Source organism: Anser cygnoides, chromosome 32 (genome assembly GCF_040182565.1).
Source record: "Anser cygnoides isolate HZ-2024a breed goose chromosome 32, Taihu_goose_T2T_genome, whole genome shotgun sequence".
Classification (NCBI taxonomy): domain Eukaryota; kingdom Metazoa; phylum Chordata; class Aves; order Anseriformes; family Anatidae; genus Anser; species Anser cygnoides.
The window spans coordinates 333,079-352,125 of record NC_089904.1 but is presented as its reverse complement, the minus strand read 5'-3'; the positions used below and the strand labels follow the sequence as shown (position 1 = coordinate 352,125).

At 47.0% G+C, this 19,047-nt stretch overlaps 2 protein-coding genes across 2 annotated transcripts; both read right to left on the bottom strand.

Moving 5' to 3' along the window:
* LOC106048682 (keratin, type II cuticular Hb4-like) lies at positions 1 to 3,419 on the bottom strand. Its single transcript, XM_013200745.3, has 7 exons — positions 2,967 to 3,419; positions 2,242 to 2,450; positions 1,689 to 1,749; positions 1,329 to 1,424; positions 896 to 1,060; positions 625 to 750; positions 1 to 225 (listed from the first exon to the last, which is right to left on the bottom strand). Exons 1-7 carry the CDS (start codon positions 3,417 to 3,419, stop codon positions 1 to 3), a joined length of 1,335 nt encoding a protein of 444 aa, XP_013056199.2.
* Positions 3,420 to 10,780: 7,361 nt separating this feature from the next.
* LOC106048699 (keratin, type II cytoskeletal 5-like) lies at positions 10,781 to 17,537 on the bottom strand. Its single transcript, XM_013200767.3, has 9 exons — positions 17,064 to 17,537; positions 16,442 to 16,650; positions 13,874 to 13,934; positions 13,203 to 13,298; positions 12,847 to 13,011; positions 12,372 to 12,497; positions 12,026 to 12,246; positions 11,399 to 11,433; positions 10,781 to 10,980 (listed from the first exon to the last, which is right to left on the bottom strand). Exons 1-9 carry the CDS (start codon positions 17,448 to 17,450, stop codon positions 10,781 to 10,783), a joined length of 1,500 nt encoding a protein of 499 aa, XP_013056221.3. The 5' UTR covers positions 17,451 to 17,537.
* Between the last annotated feature and the right edge of the window lie 1,510 nt (positions 17,538 to 19,047).

Below are 19,047 nucleotides of genomic sequence, written 5' to 3'. Positions count from 1 at the left end.
TCACCTGCTCTCCTCTCCCTCCAGCAGCTTCCTGTAGGTCGTGATCTCGATGTCCAGGGCCAGCTTGACGTTCATCAGCTCCTGGTACTCGCGCAGGTGCCGGGCCAGGTCTGCCTTGGTTTGCTGCAGAGCTATCTCCAGCTCAGAGAGTTTGCACTTTGCATCCTTGATGGATGTTTCTCCACACTGCTTAGCATTGGCCACAGCAGTTTCCAGTTTGCAGCGCTGCAAGGAGCGAGACACGGTCAGTCTTCAATGTCTCTTGGTATTTTCAAACATAATGCATTATCTAGAGGTGTATTTAAAGTCTGGTTGTGCATTCAGCCCAGCAGTAAGATGGACACGCAGTCCTCCCCGGCAGAGGTTTGAGGGAGCTGGATGTGCAGTTTCAATGCTTCCTTGTGCTGCTCGCAGGGGATGGGATGCTGTAACTGTAGCTGCCTTCAGGCAGTGCCTGAGTTGGGCTTTAATGCAGCCCCAGCCAGAACAGCGAAGTCCTGGCTACTGAGCATCCTTTGCAGGGTGTTACAGCACCATTTAATTTTGTGCCAGGAGCCCACTTGGAACAGCAATTCGTCATCACTAAGCCCTGCCCTGGTGAAACAAACACCTGGGTGTGCTCACCTGGTCCTTGGCACTCCTGACTTCTCCGTTCATTTTCTGGATTATCCGTGTCAGCTCAGTTATTTCTTTTTTCGTCTCTCGCAGGCTATCAGCGTTTCTGCCTGCAGTGACTCGGAGCTCCTCAAACTAAAAAAGTCCCAAAGACATTGTTGTGTATCTCAGAAAACACATACTTTGAGTTAAATAAGAGCATATTAGGAGCCTGGGGGTGTTTCTCTGGTTTTTAAGAGAGAAATCGCATCCGAACCCTCCCTCTGGCAGTTTTTCTCACCTTGCTTTTGTACCAGGCTTCTGCTTCTGCCCGGCTCCTGCAGGCAGTGTCCTCGTACTGAGCCTTGACATCAGCAATGATGCTGTCCAGGTTGAGATCTCGGCTGTTGTCCATCTGTACAACCACCTGAGTATCTGAGATCTGAGTCTGCAGCTGGTGGGTTTCCTGGTGGTGACAGTGAGATGCTGGTTCTGCTGTGCTCCCAGTGCAGCCCCTCACTGGTGTGTCATGCACATCATGCAACTTGCTCCCCCTTTGTGGTGACCAAGCAGAGATGAATTTCTGGGTCTCCCCGTTCACTGCGAGGAATGACCTCTGCCCTGCATTACCCTTTCTTCCCCTTTCTGATGGGACAAACAGCTTCAAGATCGGACTGTGAAATGCAAGCAGTGGCTTCTTGGCAAACAACGGCAGCGGTAGGGAGGCTTCTTACCTCTTCGTAGAGCATTCTCAGAAAGTCAACCTCTTCTTTCAGGCTTTCCACCTTGGCCTCCAGCTCTGCTTTGTTTAAGAAAAAACAGTCCGCGTCCTGAAGTTGTGTTGGGGAGAGAAGAAGGAAGTTCGTTAGTGAGAGCAGACTCGGGGCTACCCTTGGGGTAAGGGACCATGGTGCCGGTACCATGACGGTGCGCCAGCTCCCAATTACACAGTTGCTGCTGATTTGAGTTCAAGCAAACCTGAGCACCAGCTCCTGTTTGTACTTGTTTTGTGTGCTGTTTTTGGGAAATAAATCTCTGCGTGCATCCCAAAGACTCAAACCTGGGGAGGAAGGTTCAAATGGCCCCTTGCTCACCTTCTTCAGGGCAATAAACTCTTTCTCAGCGCAGATCCGCTGGCTGCATTCATCTTCATACCTGCGTGGGAAAATGGGAGATTGAGTTCAGTGCAATTACATCCTTGTTTGGGATTCTGCAGGCCTTATTTCAAGAAATGAAACTCCTCCTATTTTTTTTTAAACTTTTCCCTAGATGATTTGGGATGCTTTGTTCTTGTTTCTTAGCCCATGGGAAAGCAAACGTTTTCAGAGAGGTTTCGGTGTTTTTACAGATTTGCAGCAGAACTGTTTTGGTTCAACTTCTGCACCAGAAAACAGTTGCTTAACTATTCTACATGTTAATTCCTTGAATTAGGAAAGAGACAGAGAACCTGGAAGAGACACATCCTGTTTTCTCCATCTCCATAAACTGGGACTTTGTTTTATATACTAGGATGCTGTCAGATCTCTCCGCCTACCTACAGGTTCTCTGGGAACTATGTACTATCATGAAAAGTTCATGATCTCTGCCTGCTTATGAACCTAGAATAACATTTTGAGCCTTACACTCATATTTCTGTTTTTCACTTACATTTTCTTGTTGGTTTCCAAAGCCTCTTGCGCTGCTTTCAGGTCTGTTTCTAACAGGACTCTGTTGCGCCCCAGTGCTTCCAACTGCTTCCTTGAGTTACCAATATAAGCCTCAAGCATGGGCATGATGATATTCCTGCATTGTTTTTGACCCTGCAGAAAGCTCCACTTGGTCTCCAGCACCTCATTCTGTTGCTCCAGTAGTCGAACCTGAATCCCAGAAAGCAAAACAGGAAACGAGATGAGGGTTAAGTGCTTGTGAGAGCCAGTGTCCACGCAACAGCCGTGAAATGCATGGTCCTGCTCCTGGTACACTTGAATGCAGTGTATCCTACTCCAGTGTTCTTTTGTGCATGTGCTTTTTCTGGGTAACTGATGTGGAGATGCACAAAAACCTAAATGCTTCCAGAAAGGGAAAATTTGCAACGAATTAGGAAAATGTGGAGGCACATGGGAAGGAATTGGAAGGCTGATGAAGCCATTCTCAGCTTGTTCCCTCCCTGCAGTCAGGCCTAGAGATCAGATCAATAGTGCCAGTACATCAAAGCTTCCCTGATGGCAGTAAGACTATATGGCTTGTTGAACACCTTGGTGTTCAACTTTGAAAGTTGCCCTCAATGTCTATAAAGAGTTGTGTTACAAAGATTTCTTGCCCATTACATGCTAGACACCTCCCTTGGACCGTTGTGCCTGCAAACTGGAGCTGGGGAGGGTTTCTCTGCTCACCTTGTCAATGAAAGAAGCAAATTTGTTGTTGAGGGTCTTGATCTGCTCCTTCTCTTGATACTTCACTGTTTGCATGTTGGGATCAAATTCCAATTTGAGTGGCTGCAGCAGTTGCTCGTTAATGGTGATGGGTGTGATGGAGCGCGGCCTGGAGACTCCACTGACCTTGTAGCCAAAGCCGGCACCTCGGTAGCCAAATCCCACGCTGGCTGCACCAAAGCCATATCCACATCTCGGAGGAGGACATCTTCCAACAGCTATCCTGGGCCTGGAGGATGCAGCGCCATTGAGACTCCTGGTGCTGAAGTAACCTAGCCCGCGGGGGTCCGCGCCACCACCCCAGTGCCATGAGGCACTGCTGAAGCCACGTCGATGCCGGGGCAGAGCGGTGGAGGACGAGCTGAAATTCCGAGCGGCGCGGCCGGAGTTGATGCCATAGGAGCGGCAGGACATGGTCACTGGTGGGAGAGGGATGGGTGCAGGCGATGTGCTGGCAGCAGATTCCCAGGTGCAGTTCCCTCTGACCGCAGCGGAGCACCTTCTTCCTTTTATTTGGGCGGAAAATGGGGCGAGGCTACATGAAACTTCCACAAAATGTTTACGATGCAATGAGTTTGAGCTACTTAGCATACGTTGTGCTTACCAGCAGAGAAAGCAGCATATTTGCCCCATCGAGGTCTGAAGAGTGGTGTTAAGTCAGAGGGGCCATATTTAGGTCTTGTGTAAGAGCGGTAAAAAGCAGGCAAGTTCTGCTGGATGTTTCCTGGAGGTGTAAAAATTCCGCCTTCGCCTTTTTATAGGTTTAAAATGTACCTTTCAAAATGTAAAGTGTTTCCCTGTCAAAGGAGATATTTACATTTTGCTGGTACCTCAGCTTGCAAGTAAGAGCTTTGAAGGAGAATGTGATTCAACCAGATGTTTACTAAATAATATCAGTAATAAATTTGAATTCATTGAGAATTAATGAACAAAATCTTGCAGGCAGGTTAGTGGTAAACAACTATGTTTTGTTGGGTTTGCCTATAAAAAGGTAACACGATGCCAGACAAAGATCTTTGGGACAAACTGTATTTCTCAGAAGAGGTGACTTTTCTGCGGGTTGTTGCAAATCATCCAACCTGGTGATTTATTGGGGGGGGATTGCTGATCAGTTGAAACTGAGACCTGTGTTTGGAACGTGGTAGCTTTAGCAGATGCTCTTGTTGGCCAAATCCTCAGCAACCCAACCTCTCCTCCCCTCGTTGCTCAGCTTTGAGGTTGGGTTCCCACCTGCTTTGGGGCAGGGCCAGGCTTGGTCCTTTGCCTCCTACGTTGGGTGAGCGCCCTCATTGTGGCGTCAGGGCTCAGATTCTTCCTGGTTTTGCTGCTCACACGTGTGTGCATCGTGTCCAAGGCCTTGGAAGGACAGGGATAGCGTCAGGGCCAGCGTCACCGTGTGGGAGGGCGGCGTGTTTGGTAGGGGCAGGGTGGAAGTTTCAAACGAATGGTTTAGTTTTGTTTACTGCATTTTTCCCCTTCCCTATTCAGTGGTTGGTTGCAATTGCAAGCCAAAATTACTATCCTTGCTGGACAGCTCGACTCCAGAGCCCAGAGAGGTCTTTACAAGGATGGTGCATGAGGAGATCTAGAGGGAATCTTACGATTCTAGGCTGTCCTCAATCCTCCTGTGCCAGACCTCGTTGCTCCAGTTTAGATTGCCAGTTTGGACTGTGGATGTATTTAATGGCTCCATGGTGGCATCTCTTCTCTCTCCATTGTCTGAATACCACTTTTTCCCTCATCCCAGGAAACACTTTCTCATTTTAGTGAGACAAGTAGCACTGAATGCAACTTAGAGCACTTTCGGTCAGAAATCTGAGGACAGGGGTTGTGGGAGGGCTGGCCTCACAGGCTGCCCATCCCAAAAGGAGAGAGGGGCACTGGATAAAGTTACAGATTCTCCAGTACAAAAGGAAAAAGCAAATGTTGTTGAATTTACTCAAAAACAAGAACAAAATAACAACAACAACAAAAAAAAAACAACGAGATGTTTTGAGCTAGCTCAGTTAAACCAAGTAGTGCAAATTGGCTTGAGCAGGTTTAGAATTAGATGTTTGGGTGATTCCCTGGGGAAACAAACCTACAGGTTTTTGTCTTCTCTTTCTTCCTGTTTTTTATGGGATTAGGGATATGATGTTATCATCCTTATTCACACAAGGTCTTGGGGGCAAAGGTAAGTGCCTGAGTGCTTTGGGAGCTTTTGACTTTGCAAGGCATTTGGGCCCATAAAGGCTGCAAAGTACTTTGGAAAGTGTCACCTCCAGGTACATTGGGTTTCAGGGGGGTTTGCTGCAATTACGGAGATGGTGGCAGCTCATCAAGCAGACTGTGAAAGGTGGTGGTGGACTGGTGGACTTAGGTGCATTACTGTTTCTTCCTTGTAAGCCTCTTGCAGGGCTGTGCCAGCACCCACCTGCTCTCCTCGCCCTCCAGCAGCTTCCCGTAGGTCGCGATCTCGATGTCCAGGGCCAACTTGACGTTCATCAGCTCCTGGTACTCGCATAGCTGCCAGGCCATGCCCTGCTTCGCCTTCTGCAGCATTGCCTTCAGCTTGGATAGTTTGCATTCTGTATCCTTGAAGGCCACTTTCCCCTGCTCCTCAGCTTCGGCAATGGCTCCTTCCAGTTTGCATCTCTGCAGGTAGGAGATTTTCATTAGTGCAATTTACTTGCATGTGCATTGAATAGTTCAGAGATGTTGAATCTGCCTGTGCATTCATCCACCCGCACTTCGTCATATTTTCAGACTCTATAGATAAACCTCCAACTCTAGGACAATTCTCTCTGGCTTGTGTGTTGTCTTCTTGCTGCAGGTCCATACAGATGGTAGTTCAATTATTAGTAGCAGTAATAGACTGTTTTGTTCTGTACTCTGTATTATCAGCAAGTCTGAGAGTCAAGCAGCTGACATGTATTTCATCAAAACTGGGTTAATTACTCCCTTTCTCTAGCGGAGGAGTTTTGGAAATCCACAGCCTGGGAATTGTGATTGGCACATTATTGTCCCTGAGTCATCCTTACCTGGGCTTTGGTGTTTTCACATTCTCCAGTTAGTCTCTGAATCACCCAATTCGGCTCCATAATTTCATTTTTTGAGTTACGCAAGCTGTTGTCATGTTTGCCAGTGGCTTCTCTCAGTTCCTCATACTGAGGAGAGAGAAAATGCAATGAAAATAAATACCAGAGTAGGGAGATGAGTCAGAGATGAAACTGCTATGTGATTCTGGGACCGCAGTCCCGGATCTTGAGCTTTAAGGCCAAAACTTTTGTCACTGGTGGACACGAATGACTCATTTACCCAGTAGCAGCTCTGTGTGTGAAGGTGTTAGCAGACGATGTATCACACATTAGGAAAACATAGCAGGTGGCTAAGAAAACAAACAGACCTTCAAAAATCCCGTTCAACCCAAATTAGGAAATCTGAAGAAGCATGGCTCTTAGCAGAAGTGGGGCATAAATACTTTTGTGAGCATCCATCACAACTTGCCTTGCTGTATGACCAGGACTCTGTGTCAGCCCAGCTCCTTTTGGCAATGTCCATGTATTGATCTTTGGCATCATCATTGATGTTACCCATGTCCAGGCCTCAGCTGTTGTCCATTTGCACAATAACAGAGGTATCTGGGATGGCACAACCTGAGCAGTGTCCTAGGGGCAACAGGAAGATTACCAATTGTCTGCACCACAAGTGCTTTCCCAGTATATTTCCATGGCATGGATACAAGGAGATGTCTACTCTGTGTACCCTGACTTGAGGCTCACTGCAGAAACCCAAAGGATTTTCTGCTTTAAGCTCTCCGTTTTCTGCCTCTGCCGTCAAGTTGAAACAGATTCCTTAGGATTTTGCCCAATGCAACAGTAATGCCTTTGAAATCCGGAGTGTTAGTTTGAAACGTGAAACACCAAAAATCTCCCTGAACTTAAGTGATGGGTTGTGGGAGCCGAACTCCATGATCCTCCTCAAGAGACATGAGGTGGAGGAAAAGGAAAAAGTAAAGCCATTACCGCTTGGAAGAGGGACTCCACCTTGGCTTCCAGCTCAGCTTTGTTCATGTAGGCACAATCCATGTCCTGAAGCGCGTCAGAGAAGGTTTTATGAATTGAAAGAGCATTCTCTTTAATGCCAGCACGCGATGGCATTACAAACTCCTAGTGCTGTTCTTTTCAAGGACATAAGTTTTACCATGTTATTAAATTGATTGCTTCTCTCATCATTGTAGGCACAAGATAAAAATTGCTAGACAGAGAAGAAAAGGAAAGGTCTTGACCAGCTGGGGTATACAAACATCCCAGAAGACCATGCTGAACTGGAACTGACTCACTTAAGGTGGGATTCAACTCTTCTAATTAAATCTTCACAAAAGTTGGCCTTTAGGTCCCTCTAGAGTCTCTGGAGAGGGAGAGGCAGTCTCTCACCTGCTGTCTTTCTAGCAATATTGGCTGCTGTTCATACCAAAAGCCTGGAAAAAGAGATTGAGTTGGTCTGAAATGCTCTTACCTTTTTGAGCATAACAAACTCATTCCCTGCACACGTTTGCCTATTAGTTTCCTCTTCATACTTTCGAGGGGAAGAAAACCAATAGTTTTGCTCCTGGTTATTCAGCCTAAGCAAGAATATGGATCTAATCCTCCTCCACCACCTCCAAATGCTCAACCTCCCCATGGAAACCAACTGTTGACACAAGTCATAGGTTTGCAGACTAGTGACTTGAGCTGCTTTTAAACGCACCCCTATTGTTCAGTTATAGGCTGTGTTTCTAATTTGAAAGGGAGGAATCCTTGATCCCATAAAAACTGCATTTGCAAACCTCTTTTTTTATAGTAAGCATGAAAGAGAGAAGCTTAACCAATCATTTGATGCGTGCAGGGCACTAGGAGTACAAAAAGGAGCACTGCTTTGTTTTACATCAGGGGAAAAGAAGAATTTGAGTTGAACTCTTGGGAATGTCATAGGTATCTAAAGACGGGCCAACTCAGTTTGCTATTACATCAACCTTTAGCCAGAGTTGCACCTTTTTTGAACCTAATTCTATAATTTACGCTTCTATTTCTATCCTTTGACCTCTGTGATTTTGTTAGCCTCAAGAACAATCTTTTAATTCCCTTGGAACAGGAGATGGACCTGTGCTAGGGTTCTGCTGGCCTGTGACTACAGGGAGAAAGTAGCTGCAGCAAAGATGGGTGTGAGAGCAGGAGAGAGCCATGGATGAAAAATTTTCCAGCTCAGACCTTTGTACCAGCCAGAGAAACCAAAGACAAAGGCTGAATACATTGAGATGGTGGTGGAGTGAGTGCACTGATCCCGCCAAGAGAAGTGTCCTATGTACGGATTAGCTTACAGCAGAACTGGGTTTGGCTACTGCTTTCTTGTGAATTTGCTTGGCAAACCCCCGTGAATATAATTTTGGAATATACATATATTAGCAAAGGAGGTGGGTGCAGTGCAGAGTGATGAGGACAAAAGAAAAGCATGCAAGTCTCTTCTATAAAATGAAATAGGGTATTTTCAGTCCCATCTTCCCCAAAATATTGAAGGGCTGTGTGCCATGGGTGGAAACCTTCTTAATTCTTTAGCCTCCAGTAGGATAACAGTGAGGGCTTAGCCCTGAATTTCTCAGCCTTTTCTAAAGGTGCGTTTGCTTTTATCTGATTTTCTTGGCATTCATCATGGCCTGAGAACGTGTTCTGCTCCATGGAGAGGATCAGAGAGAAGTTCATGCATGCAAGCCTGAAAGCTGGCCTGCCTTATTTAGCCGGGCAACATTTTAGGGTAAAGCTGTGTGGGAGTTGTATGTGCTAAGCACTCTTTGGGTGTCAGCCTAAAAGGGGTTGAGAGAGCTCAGCATCTCTCATGATTGGGCCCTGGATGCTGGAGAACAGCTGCTGTATGTGATAGTTGGCATCTACCATGAAATGGAAGAAGTGATGTTGGCTTCTTTTCTTGCTTTCTCTCTCAGGTTTTTAATTACAGACCTGAGCTCAGAACCACCAGCTTGTCTGAGCCAGCCCGGCTTCGATCTGCTGACCCAACAGAAACCTCAGCTCCAGAGCATCGCACTGTCCTGGGATCGCATCCTCATTTAGCCCATGGCCTGGCTACTCTTTTGGCCATTCCATGGAGGGGTTGGAGCTAAATCCCTCCTGTTTTCCATGCAGGGCACTAGGAATGAGCAGCAGGAGCTCTGCATTGCCTGCGTTCTGCAGGTCAGTGTAGCTGGGCAAAGGCACAGCTCTGGCTGTGGGAGCACGCAGCGATGCTAACACACAGCACAAGCTGCAGGTGTGGAACCAGCCTTTCCAGAAGTTTAGCTCGTGTGCGTGGGATCCATCTTTCCCAACTTTAAAACAGCTCTTTGGAGCGTTCCTGCAATGGCATCATCAGCCAACTGCCTAGAGCCCTTTCGGTCCTATGTAAGGAGGTGGTGGGGGACGATTCATCTGACCCCAAAGTGTCTGTTTCTGTCCTTTGATTGGATCTGATGTAGGTATTTACAGCCAGGCGAAACCAGCCCCACCTTCTGGTCTTGCTCTGTTTGGCTGTGCAGCTTGGAAAACCTCCCAAAGCACTTGGGTATTGCTGCGCTGTGACCCCTCTCCAATGCACTTAGCATCCCGTCCCTGTCCCCCCCGCCCCAGGACTGAACCAGGGAACAGGATAAGGGAAGGCGCTGAGAGGCAGAGGGTGCCTATGGCGCGTCTTTAAACCTTATTTTAAAACTGTACTTTTAAGTGAATTTTACAAGGACAGATAAAACCCACACTGTTCACAGTAAGGCTGATTGCAGTTTATTGGAGAAATTTCATAAAACTCAAAACAGTTCAGCAGGAGCAGAAGCTGAGAGGAAACTGGCTGGTTACATTTTGGCATGTAATTCTCTAACCCTCTTCTTTGCCTCCCTCCCCCTTCCATAAAAAGTTGGGGGGGAAGCTAAGAACAAAGGCACTACAACAGATGTTTTCTTGCGTTTTTAACCCTTGTGCTGTTATTGTCTCTAGGCTGAGTTCCCTGACTGGTGGAGGGGTTGATTTGCTGCTGAGACAAGTGGGTTATGTGCAGCATATAGCAGCCTGTGGGTTTCGTGCTCTTCTGGCTCGAGTTACACGTACTGGGTGGGTGAGGAATTACTATGAAGAGCCCTTTCACCTCTGGAAAATGAAGGTTGCATTGTTGGATGTGGGTAGAGCTGGAGAGCCCTGGAGCAGATAGAGAAGTGACAGCAGAGCAAGAAAGTTGGGAAATGGAGCAACTGCTTCTTGCTGAAAGATGCTTTGTTCTCAGTTCTGCAAGCCCCTGGGGAGAGCAAGCACAACAGCAGGGAGCAGGGTTGATCAGGAGGGAACATAAGAGACTGTGGTCTCGGCACACCTCCTGGTTTCTGTCGTGAGCAGGTGAAGAGACCGGTTCTGCTTTCATGTACACTGGTGTAAATCCAAGTCCTTCATCTACTCCGGATTTACACCAGGGCACCAGAGCCAAGGGGACCTGAGGGACGCTGCAAGCTGAGCTCTAACAATGGCACCCATTAATATGAAGGCTGATTACTCATTGCCAAGCAGTGCTGGGCTTCTGGTCAGCTGGGGGAGAGTTTCTGCAAAGGAATTAAGTGGACTTGGAGATGTCTCTCTGCCGATCCAGGAAGTAGTGCTGGGAGTATGGTTTCCCCTAGTGGGAACGCGATAAGCACGGCTCTTTGGATGCTGTTAATAGCTCTGTGCTGGCAGCAGGAGGTGGTGCTCAACCTCTTCTGCTCCAGGGGAGCTGGGTGCTGCTGTGACTTAGCTCCGATAGCTCTTCTTGGTGGTGGTTTTCGACACAAACCTCATGCTGGAGCTGCTTCCAGCACCAGAGCTGAATCCTGCAGCCAGGCAGCTCCCGCTGCTGGCGCTGGCACTGCCGACCCCCAGGCCAAGCCTGCTGTTGAAGCCTGGCCCCAGTGTGGTCCCACCTCCGTAGCTGCTCCCGGATGAGACCACAGCTGTGATGGGAAACCACAGGGGAGAAGGTTAGTTTGTTTGGGATAGTACGAGGGAACTTCAACGTCTGCAGTTACGTATGGATGGTTTTCCTTGCACAGTCTACCACTGCCTGTATTTCACATATCTTATTCTTTAGCTTTTCTTTCTATCCTTTAGCAGAGATGGCCTTAGACTCTGGAGTGTCCTGGAGCAGTCTTAATGTATAAAACCTTTCAAGTTCAGAGTTGGCCAGAGAAAAGATGCATCAGGCTCCTTGGCCACCTCAGCCTTGCAAAGAGTTGCAAAACCCATATACTCCATTTTTGTGCTGGTAGCTAATAGCTGCATAACTTATTCTCATTGCGTTATCGACAGGCCCAGGTACATCTAAGGCACAACTCGATGAATACTCAATCTATTCAGAGCCAGATTACTTACAAATATTCACTGCACCAATGCCTTCTCCAGCCAGCCTAGAAGAGAGGACAGAGAAGAAAGGGCTCGTTATTTAGGACAGGTTCAAACAACAGTTTGGCATCAGTGCTGTTAAATAGCAGAGTGGTCTGGGACTCATTCTCATTGATGCAAAATGGCACAGACCTGCTCGTGGAGCTGAAGCAACATATACCCCTTTCAGAGATCAAACCCTGAGAGTAATATTCACTTCTTAGGAAACAGCGAGAGTTAAAGTTTAACCACCGCTTAAGGTATCAAACACAGACTAATGAATATCCAGTAGTAATTAAATCAGTTGAGATATGCTTGCAGTGCATTAAGCTGCAGCTGCTGCAGAAAGGAAGCAAAAATTACTCAGTGCAAAATACTGAGCTTCCAAGGATGGGATTTTCCCATCCCTCTTCTGTGGAACCAGCTGGTATAAATAAAGGTGTTTGACTTTGCTTATGTCTTCTGCTGGCAAAGCTGCAATGTGTGGGAGTGCAGCCCTCCCTAAAGCTCACTGCTCCTGGAGTTTTGTAGCCCTTCCCTTTCTTGTTGCAGATAAATGTGAAAATATCTATGGGTTTAGACGTTATTTGGTTTGCAGGGGCACGAGGAGCCACCCACCTGCTCTCCTCGCCCTCCAGCAGCTTCCTGTAGGTCGCGATCTCGATGTCCAGGGCCAGCTTGACGTTCATCAGCTCCTGGTACTCGCGCAGCTGCCGGGCCAGGTCTGCCTTGGCTTTCTGCAGAGCATCCTCCAGCTCGGCCAGTTTGGCTTTGGCATCCTTGAGGGCCAGCTCCCCACGCTGCTCAGCATCTGCGATGGCTGTCTGCAGACTGGCACACTGCAAGAAGTAGAAGTGTGTCTGGTGACCCCTCGGTGGGTTTGGACCCCAATATCCAGGCATCCTCGCAAGAGCACAAAGTGTTGGAGGTGCTCCCACATTTGGAGGGGTGCTGCACACCGTACCTGTTTCCTCACACTGTCAATTTCCGAGTGGAGCCGCTGGACCACGCGTTTCATCTCTGAGATCTCTACCTTGGTGTTGTGCAGGTCAGCCCCATGCTGGCCAGCAGTGAGCTGCAGTTCTTCATACTGAGAAGGGCAGGGACATGAGACACCAACGAAAAGTCATTGAACTCATTGGTAGGGGCTGACCCTGCTCTGATCCTCTCTCGACTGGGTCTTCTGTCTCTTTCTGTACTCAGTAAAAGCTCGTCCTCATGAACTTCAGCATATTGCCTTCCTCCTTCCATCTCTCTTTATTCTCCTCTACCTCTCCTCAAAATGGCATATACAAAAACCTCAAAATCTTATCCAAATTGACTTGATTTTGCACCCTACTCCACAGTTCTATCTGCTTGCACTCTCCCATATAAAATAGCCTTTGGGAAATGCTAAGCAATAATTTTCTAGCTCACCTGATTAATTTTCACATCCTCACCTTGCTCTGGTACCAGGATTCGGCCTCTGCCCGGCTCCGGTTGGCGATGTCCTCGTACTGCACCTTGACCTCTGCGATGATGCTGTCCAGGTCCAGGCTCCGGTTGTTGTCCATGGACAGAACCACGGAGGTGTCGGAGATTTGTGACTGCGTCTGAGACAGCTCCTGTAAGTCCAACAACATCTGCACTCAGGCCCAAATATTGACCCCAGTGCTTGTCCTAGAGATTATGCATAGTAGAGTGGTAGGGGTGGGAGGGAACTGCAGCTCTGAATATCTCTTTTGGACCTGTTTGATGCTGTTGGTAGCAGGAAAATGGGGAAATAGCAGAAAAAGGAAATCTGACAAAGTCTTACTGCTTCATAGAGAGCTCGCAGGAAGTTAATCTCATCCGTCAGTGCATCCACCCTGGTTCCCAGGTCCACCTTGCTCATGTAGGCAGCGTCTGCATCCTGGAACCATGACAATGGAGATGGAAAACCACACCTTGCCTACCTGCTCCCTTGCACAAAGACCAGTTGTCAATTCATGCAAACCTCAGGGGACAAACCAGGACTGGGAGTTTCTTGACCTCTGTGCCTTTAAACAGAGCAAAGAGCAAACTGATCAAACTGATTTCTTCCCCCCCTTTTTTTTTCTTGCATTCTACATTTCCTCTGAGAATGGGGATATCCATAGACCTAAGCAGTTTTTGACATATCAGAAGCCACTGGATTTCCCATACTTGGCCTGTGCAAAGGGGCAGAGCATCCAGCAGAGTGACTGCAAGGTATGGATGACCCAGGTTTGATCTTGTATCTTGGAGATCACAGCTCACATGGATTTTGGATGAGGGGCCTGAAACAAGAATCAGCTATTGCCAAGGACTGACACACTGGCACGATTGGGTGTTTCATCTTCAAGGAGGGATGACTACACATTTGCTAAGTGCTTTGCCCAGCTTGGCATTGCTGGCTAAAAAGGGTCATTTGCATTCAAATGCATTTTGTCTTTAAAAATTGTGTCCCTTCTTTGTTGTTGGCCTCACCTTCTTGAGTAACATGAAGTCGTTCTCCGCAGTCGTGCGCTTGTTGACCTCCTCCTCGTACCTGTTGGAAGGGGAGACGAGCATTGCTTTACAGCTCCCAACCTCCCTGTCTGCCACGGGGGTATGGAAATCCCTCCTCCACCCATTCATGTAGGGCGCTGGTGGAGAGAATAGAGTCTGTTCCCAGGGGCTTTTAGAGCCCGTGCGTAGATCTTGGGAGAAAACAACATAAATAGCTACCTGGTAATGCACGTCTGTCCTTGCTGTGTCGGTGCATATATTATGTCTATTATTATATATATATATCACCGATTGTGATAGAAAGACAGCACCCTTGGGCTAGGTGGTGGAAGGAGGCCATCTAGAAAAGCTGCAGGCCTTCATTAAAGGCACGTTTTATCCTCCCTGACGTTTTCGCTGTGAATGGGAGCCTTGTACTCCCCAAATTTTCTCAGGCCGGGAGGGCTGGGTGGAGCCGGAGCTGAGCTCGCCGCCGCGCCTGCCTTAGTCAGAAGAGCTGGGATCTCCGATGCCAGCTCCCGCGGTGGCTTCGGGAGGGCCGGGGTGCGGAGAGCCGAGATCGGGGGATCTCTGACGCCAGCTCCCGGGGTAGCTTCGGGAGGGCTGGGGACGGCTGAGAGCCGAGGTTGGGTTCGGCAGTGCCGTGCATCCCGCTCCTGGGGAAGGATGAGAACCGGCGCTGGCCATGGAGTGGTGCCCGGCTCAAACGAAGTGAATTAGGTACGGGAGATGAAAGGCAAGAGTTCAAAGGAAGGAGTCTGTGCAGCTCATAAAAACATTAGCCTTTCATGACCCTTTTGTGGGGGAAGGGCTTCAGATTTCTTCTCAGGAATGTCCAACCCTTAAAATCATTGCCATTAAGTGCTAGCCTCTGTATAGATTTGTGGGTCTCTGAGCTCTTACCCATGTAGAAAAAGAAAATTAATTTGGCATATGTCTAATTTCTAATTACTGAATTGATTAATATTTGACTCCAAAGAGTAAGGCATTAGAAAGAATAATTTAGGATCCACAAAGTGTAAAAAAATAAAATAAAAAAATTTACAGGCAAGGAGAACAAATGCCTAGCAAATTTGGTTTTTTGCTAGGGGACAGAAGCAGTGACATCCCCCTGGTAGGTGCAGGTGTTGTTGCCACAATGCAAGGTGATGATGACCTCAGCTAAGTGCTGAGGTGTGTGATGTAATTGAGCTTTTGCCCAGAGATTCCCTGATCTGGAGCCAGAAGGAATACTTGCCACTTTATGTCAAATGCAGGTAGAACATGAAAGCCTGAGCCTCTTCCAAGACGTGACCTTTACTTTTCAAAGAATTTCTTGTCTGAAGCCATGGTGAGCACAAAGATCTTCTCTCGTCTGAGCAATCTCTGCTGCTGCAGACTGTGCTAATGTTAGGCATTGCTTTTCAAAGTTTAACATTGCTTTCACCGTGGTCCTGAGAGAAGAATGGAAGGAGGAAACTCTCTGACCCATGTAATCAACAGCATTATTGTGCTTATGGCAGGGATTCTTCCCTGCTCAGCTACCTGGAAATTGGATGTTTTGGGTTTTCCTTCTGTAGCTGATGGAAAAAGATACTTATCCCATCCTAAAATGTATTCCAGCTGGCTAATTTCTAGCAGACTCTGAGGTCTAGAATGGCCAAACTGACATAGGACAGAATTTTTCTCTACTAAGCGTTTTGTTTCTGAAGTCACAGGGAACCATAAAAGAGGCCTGAAAGTAGACCGTGCCGGATGATTTCTCTGCCCCAAGGCAGTCATTTCTGTTCCAATGCTTGTTTTAGGCTAGAGGCACTATTGGTAAAGGTGGCAGAAAGTGTCAGACGCGTGATCTCCCAAGAAGGGCAGAGCAGAGGGTTTTTGGCAGAATGTGCGTCCTTGTTTTGAATTGCAGCCTGCTCCTAGCTCTGCCTCTCGTTTTTCTGGTTCCAGATTGACAATTTAAGCTCCTTACTTATTCACGTCCATTAAGCAGTGTATCCCTCATGGGCATGGTAGCAGACACTAAGGCTTGATAGATGTTTTTCCAAAGTGCAAAGAGAGGAGGAGGTGTTCCCTCTCATCCAAACAGCCTAAAGAGTTAATGAGCTGAGCTGAATCCCTCAGCAGAGACTTCAGTGACTTTCCACAGGGTGGAAATTAACTCCTGGCTTTCAGGAGTGCTAGAACTACCCAGTACATCCATATTAATTAGCATTATTATTATTTTTTTTAATAAAAGAGAGACAAAGAAACAATTAAGCACACACTTAAAATTGATCTTTCTTTTTCGGAAGATTTTCTCTCCTGGAAAGGAACTCACATCAATAAGAAAAGTGAGTATTCAGAGTGCTTGGATATTAAAAAAAAAAAAAGCATATGTCATGTAATGTGTAGAGTGCTGCTGCTGCTATTTATATGCAGCTAAAGTGAGGGGAACTAAGTCATGTTAGTCCTTTCTGAGGTTTCACAGTTTTTGGTTGCCTTGGGTCTTTTAGCTCATCCAGAAAGAGGACAGAATGAAGAAAAACTGGATGGGTTTCTTTCTTTTGTGTGTGTGTTGCTTACCTGATCTTGAAGTCTTCAACAGCATCCTGCATAGCCTTCAGCTCAGAGCTGAGCCGCAGCCTGTCCCCTCCTAGAGCCTCAAGCTGTCTCCTCATGTTGCTGATGTACACTTCAAACATAGGCTCAATGTTATTTTTCACAACTTTTTGGTCTTTCAGGAGGCTCCATTTGGTTTCCAGTACCTTGTTTTGTTGCTCCAGGAACCGCACCTGAAACCCATCGTAGCAGTTTAAAGCATTCAGAACCATCAGCTTAAAAACTGCCTCACTTTTCATGAGAAGTGAGCTTTAATGCGAGGGGTTTTGTTGTTGTTTTCATTCTATTTCATGTAATGTAAAGTGGACTTTAGATAGTGATATCACTGATAGGAAAATTTGGAAACCAGGAACAGTATTCAACTGCAAAGAAACCTGCAAATATAGTGTGCTCTATACCCAGACTATCTACAAGCTCTGACAGAGTGACGTTATGTTTACGGAGGTAGTGAGCCAAACAAATTCCTGAGCATTAAGATTTAGAACTGAGGTTTTAGAAGCTAGCTTATAACATGGAGATCAATCCTGATCCCACTGTACTTGCAGTGACAAACATGCCAGGCTGGATGAAGAGAAACACATCTTACCTTGTCAATGAAGGACGCAAATTTGTTGTTGAGGGATTTGATCTGGTCCTTCTCCTCCTGACGCACTCTCTGCATGTTGGTGTCAATCTCCAAGTTAAGAGGTGCCAGGAGGTTTTGGTTGACTGTGACCCCTTGAATGCCTCCAGGGCCGCATCCTCCTCCAAATCCAAACCCAGCTCCACCAGCCCTGTAAGCAAACCCACCGTGACCTAACCCGTAACTGTATCCTGGTTTAACAGAGAAATACTCTCCGCTCATGGAAATCCTCTTGCTTCTCCTTAGGTTGTGAAGGCTCCTGCTGCCAAAACCACCACTTATCTGTCCTATGCCTCCACCACTGCTGCAGGACATGGACATGGAGCTGAAGCTGCTTCGGTTTACAGGCATAGTGGCAGAAGCAGCACCAACACCCTTAGCGAGTCCTCCTGACCTAGTGCCAACTGACTTCTGTGTGATTGTTTGCTGGTGGCAAGAGCAGAGGATGATGAGGTGAGATGGCAGATGGGCAGAGATCTTCCAGAGTTGGGAGCTGGAGTACCCCTCTGCCTTATATCCTTTTGGAGAGGGCTGCAGCCCAGTTGACTGAGCTAATCAGCTTGGTATGCTGGCACGTGGCCACCTTTCCCAGCCCGTTAATCACCTGGCTCACTAATGCAACAGGTTGGCAACCTTCAGGCTCATAAAACTAACTGAAATTTCTAACCTGTGTTTTTCAGAGTGGTGATTACTTTACTGGTGGGAATATATATATGTATATATATATATATAAAATATATCTGTGTGTCTGAAAGTTCCCTTTGAGCTTGCTTTTAGCTTGGTGTCAGTGCCCATTTAGTTTAAAGCTGACGGGACTGAATTTTCCACAAGAGGGAATTTAGAGATGTTGAAAATGTCAATTTGATGTGCTTCACTGAAGAAAAATCTGAATTTGCCCCTGAATTGCTCCTGGGGTAGGAGTGACCTGTCTTGACCTAGGCAAGGAGAAGTTAGATGTCTCGGTCTGTGCTCCTCAGCTTTGCAAGCAAGACTTCATCTGCACACTGGTACTTCTGATAAAGATAATTTGGGAGGCACCTGTGCCTTTCTGTTTGCTACAGGGGAAGCCTGGATGCTTTGCTTAGCTAAAAGGCTGAATGATGACATAGCTGAAAGCAGATGTTCCCCCAGAGAGAGAACAGGTTGCCATGTGAAACTCCAGGCCATCAGATACCTGTTTGCTGTTGGATAGCGTTGGAATAGCCTCCAGCAAACCTGTTCTGCTGGTGTCAGGAGAAATATGGTGCAGAGATGCCAAAGAAAGACGGGCAGGTGTTAACAAGGACAAGCTATTTCCTTTCAGGTAGTTTGTTATTGTGCTTAGATCTGGAGGATTAATGAAAATCAGGGGTTTATTGTATCGCCTTCTCTTTAGGCTAGGAGTTGGCGTGCCCTTAATGTGCGTCACGTTTACCTCTAGCGCTTTAGTCACTCAGCAGGGTTGTGTCAGAGACTGAACCAGCACAATCTGCTGCGGTAACCTCAGCACAGGGGTTGTTTCTTAATATGGTCTTTGGTGCTTTTGTAGTTAGCCTCTCATTTCTGCTGTTCAGGAGAGGGAAACTAAACCTTCCTTACTCTCAGAATCCAACACATCTTCAGCCTATGTCTAAGAACTTGATTCTTCCCAAAGAGGTTGAGTTTTGGGGTTTAAGGTGTCTTTTCCATTTCAAATTCTGGTAATGTCAATGATGGCATTTTATTAAATCCTACAACTATTGTGTGTACAGAATGCAAGAGCTGAACTACTTGCTTGTTGGGGAAAAAATGGCTTTATATCCCTACATGACTCATAACTTAAAACCTTGAAAGATTACAGGGGTTTGGGTGTGATCAAGGTGACCTGAAACTGCTGAGATGCTGTAATGGAGAAATGAAGATAGAAGGACATTTTCGCTAATGCCTGGTAAGGAAAGTAGATATTTTCCTTTTCCATGGTGGGTACTGA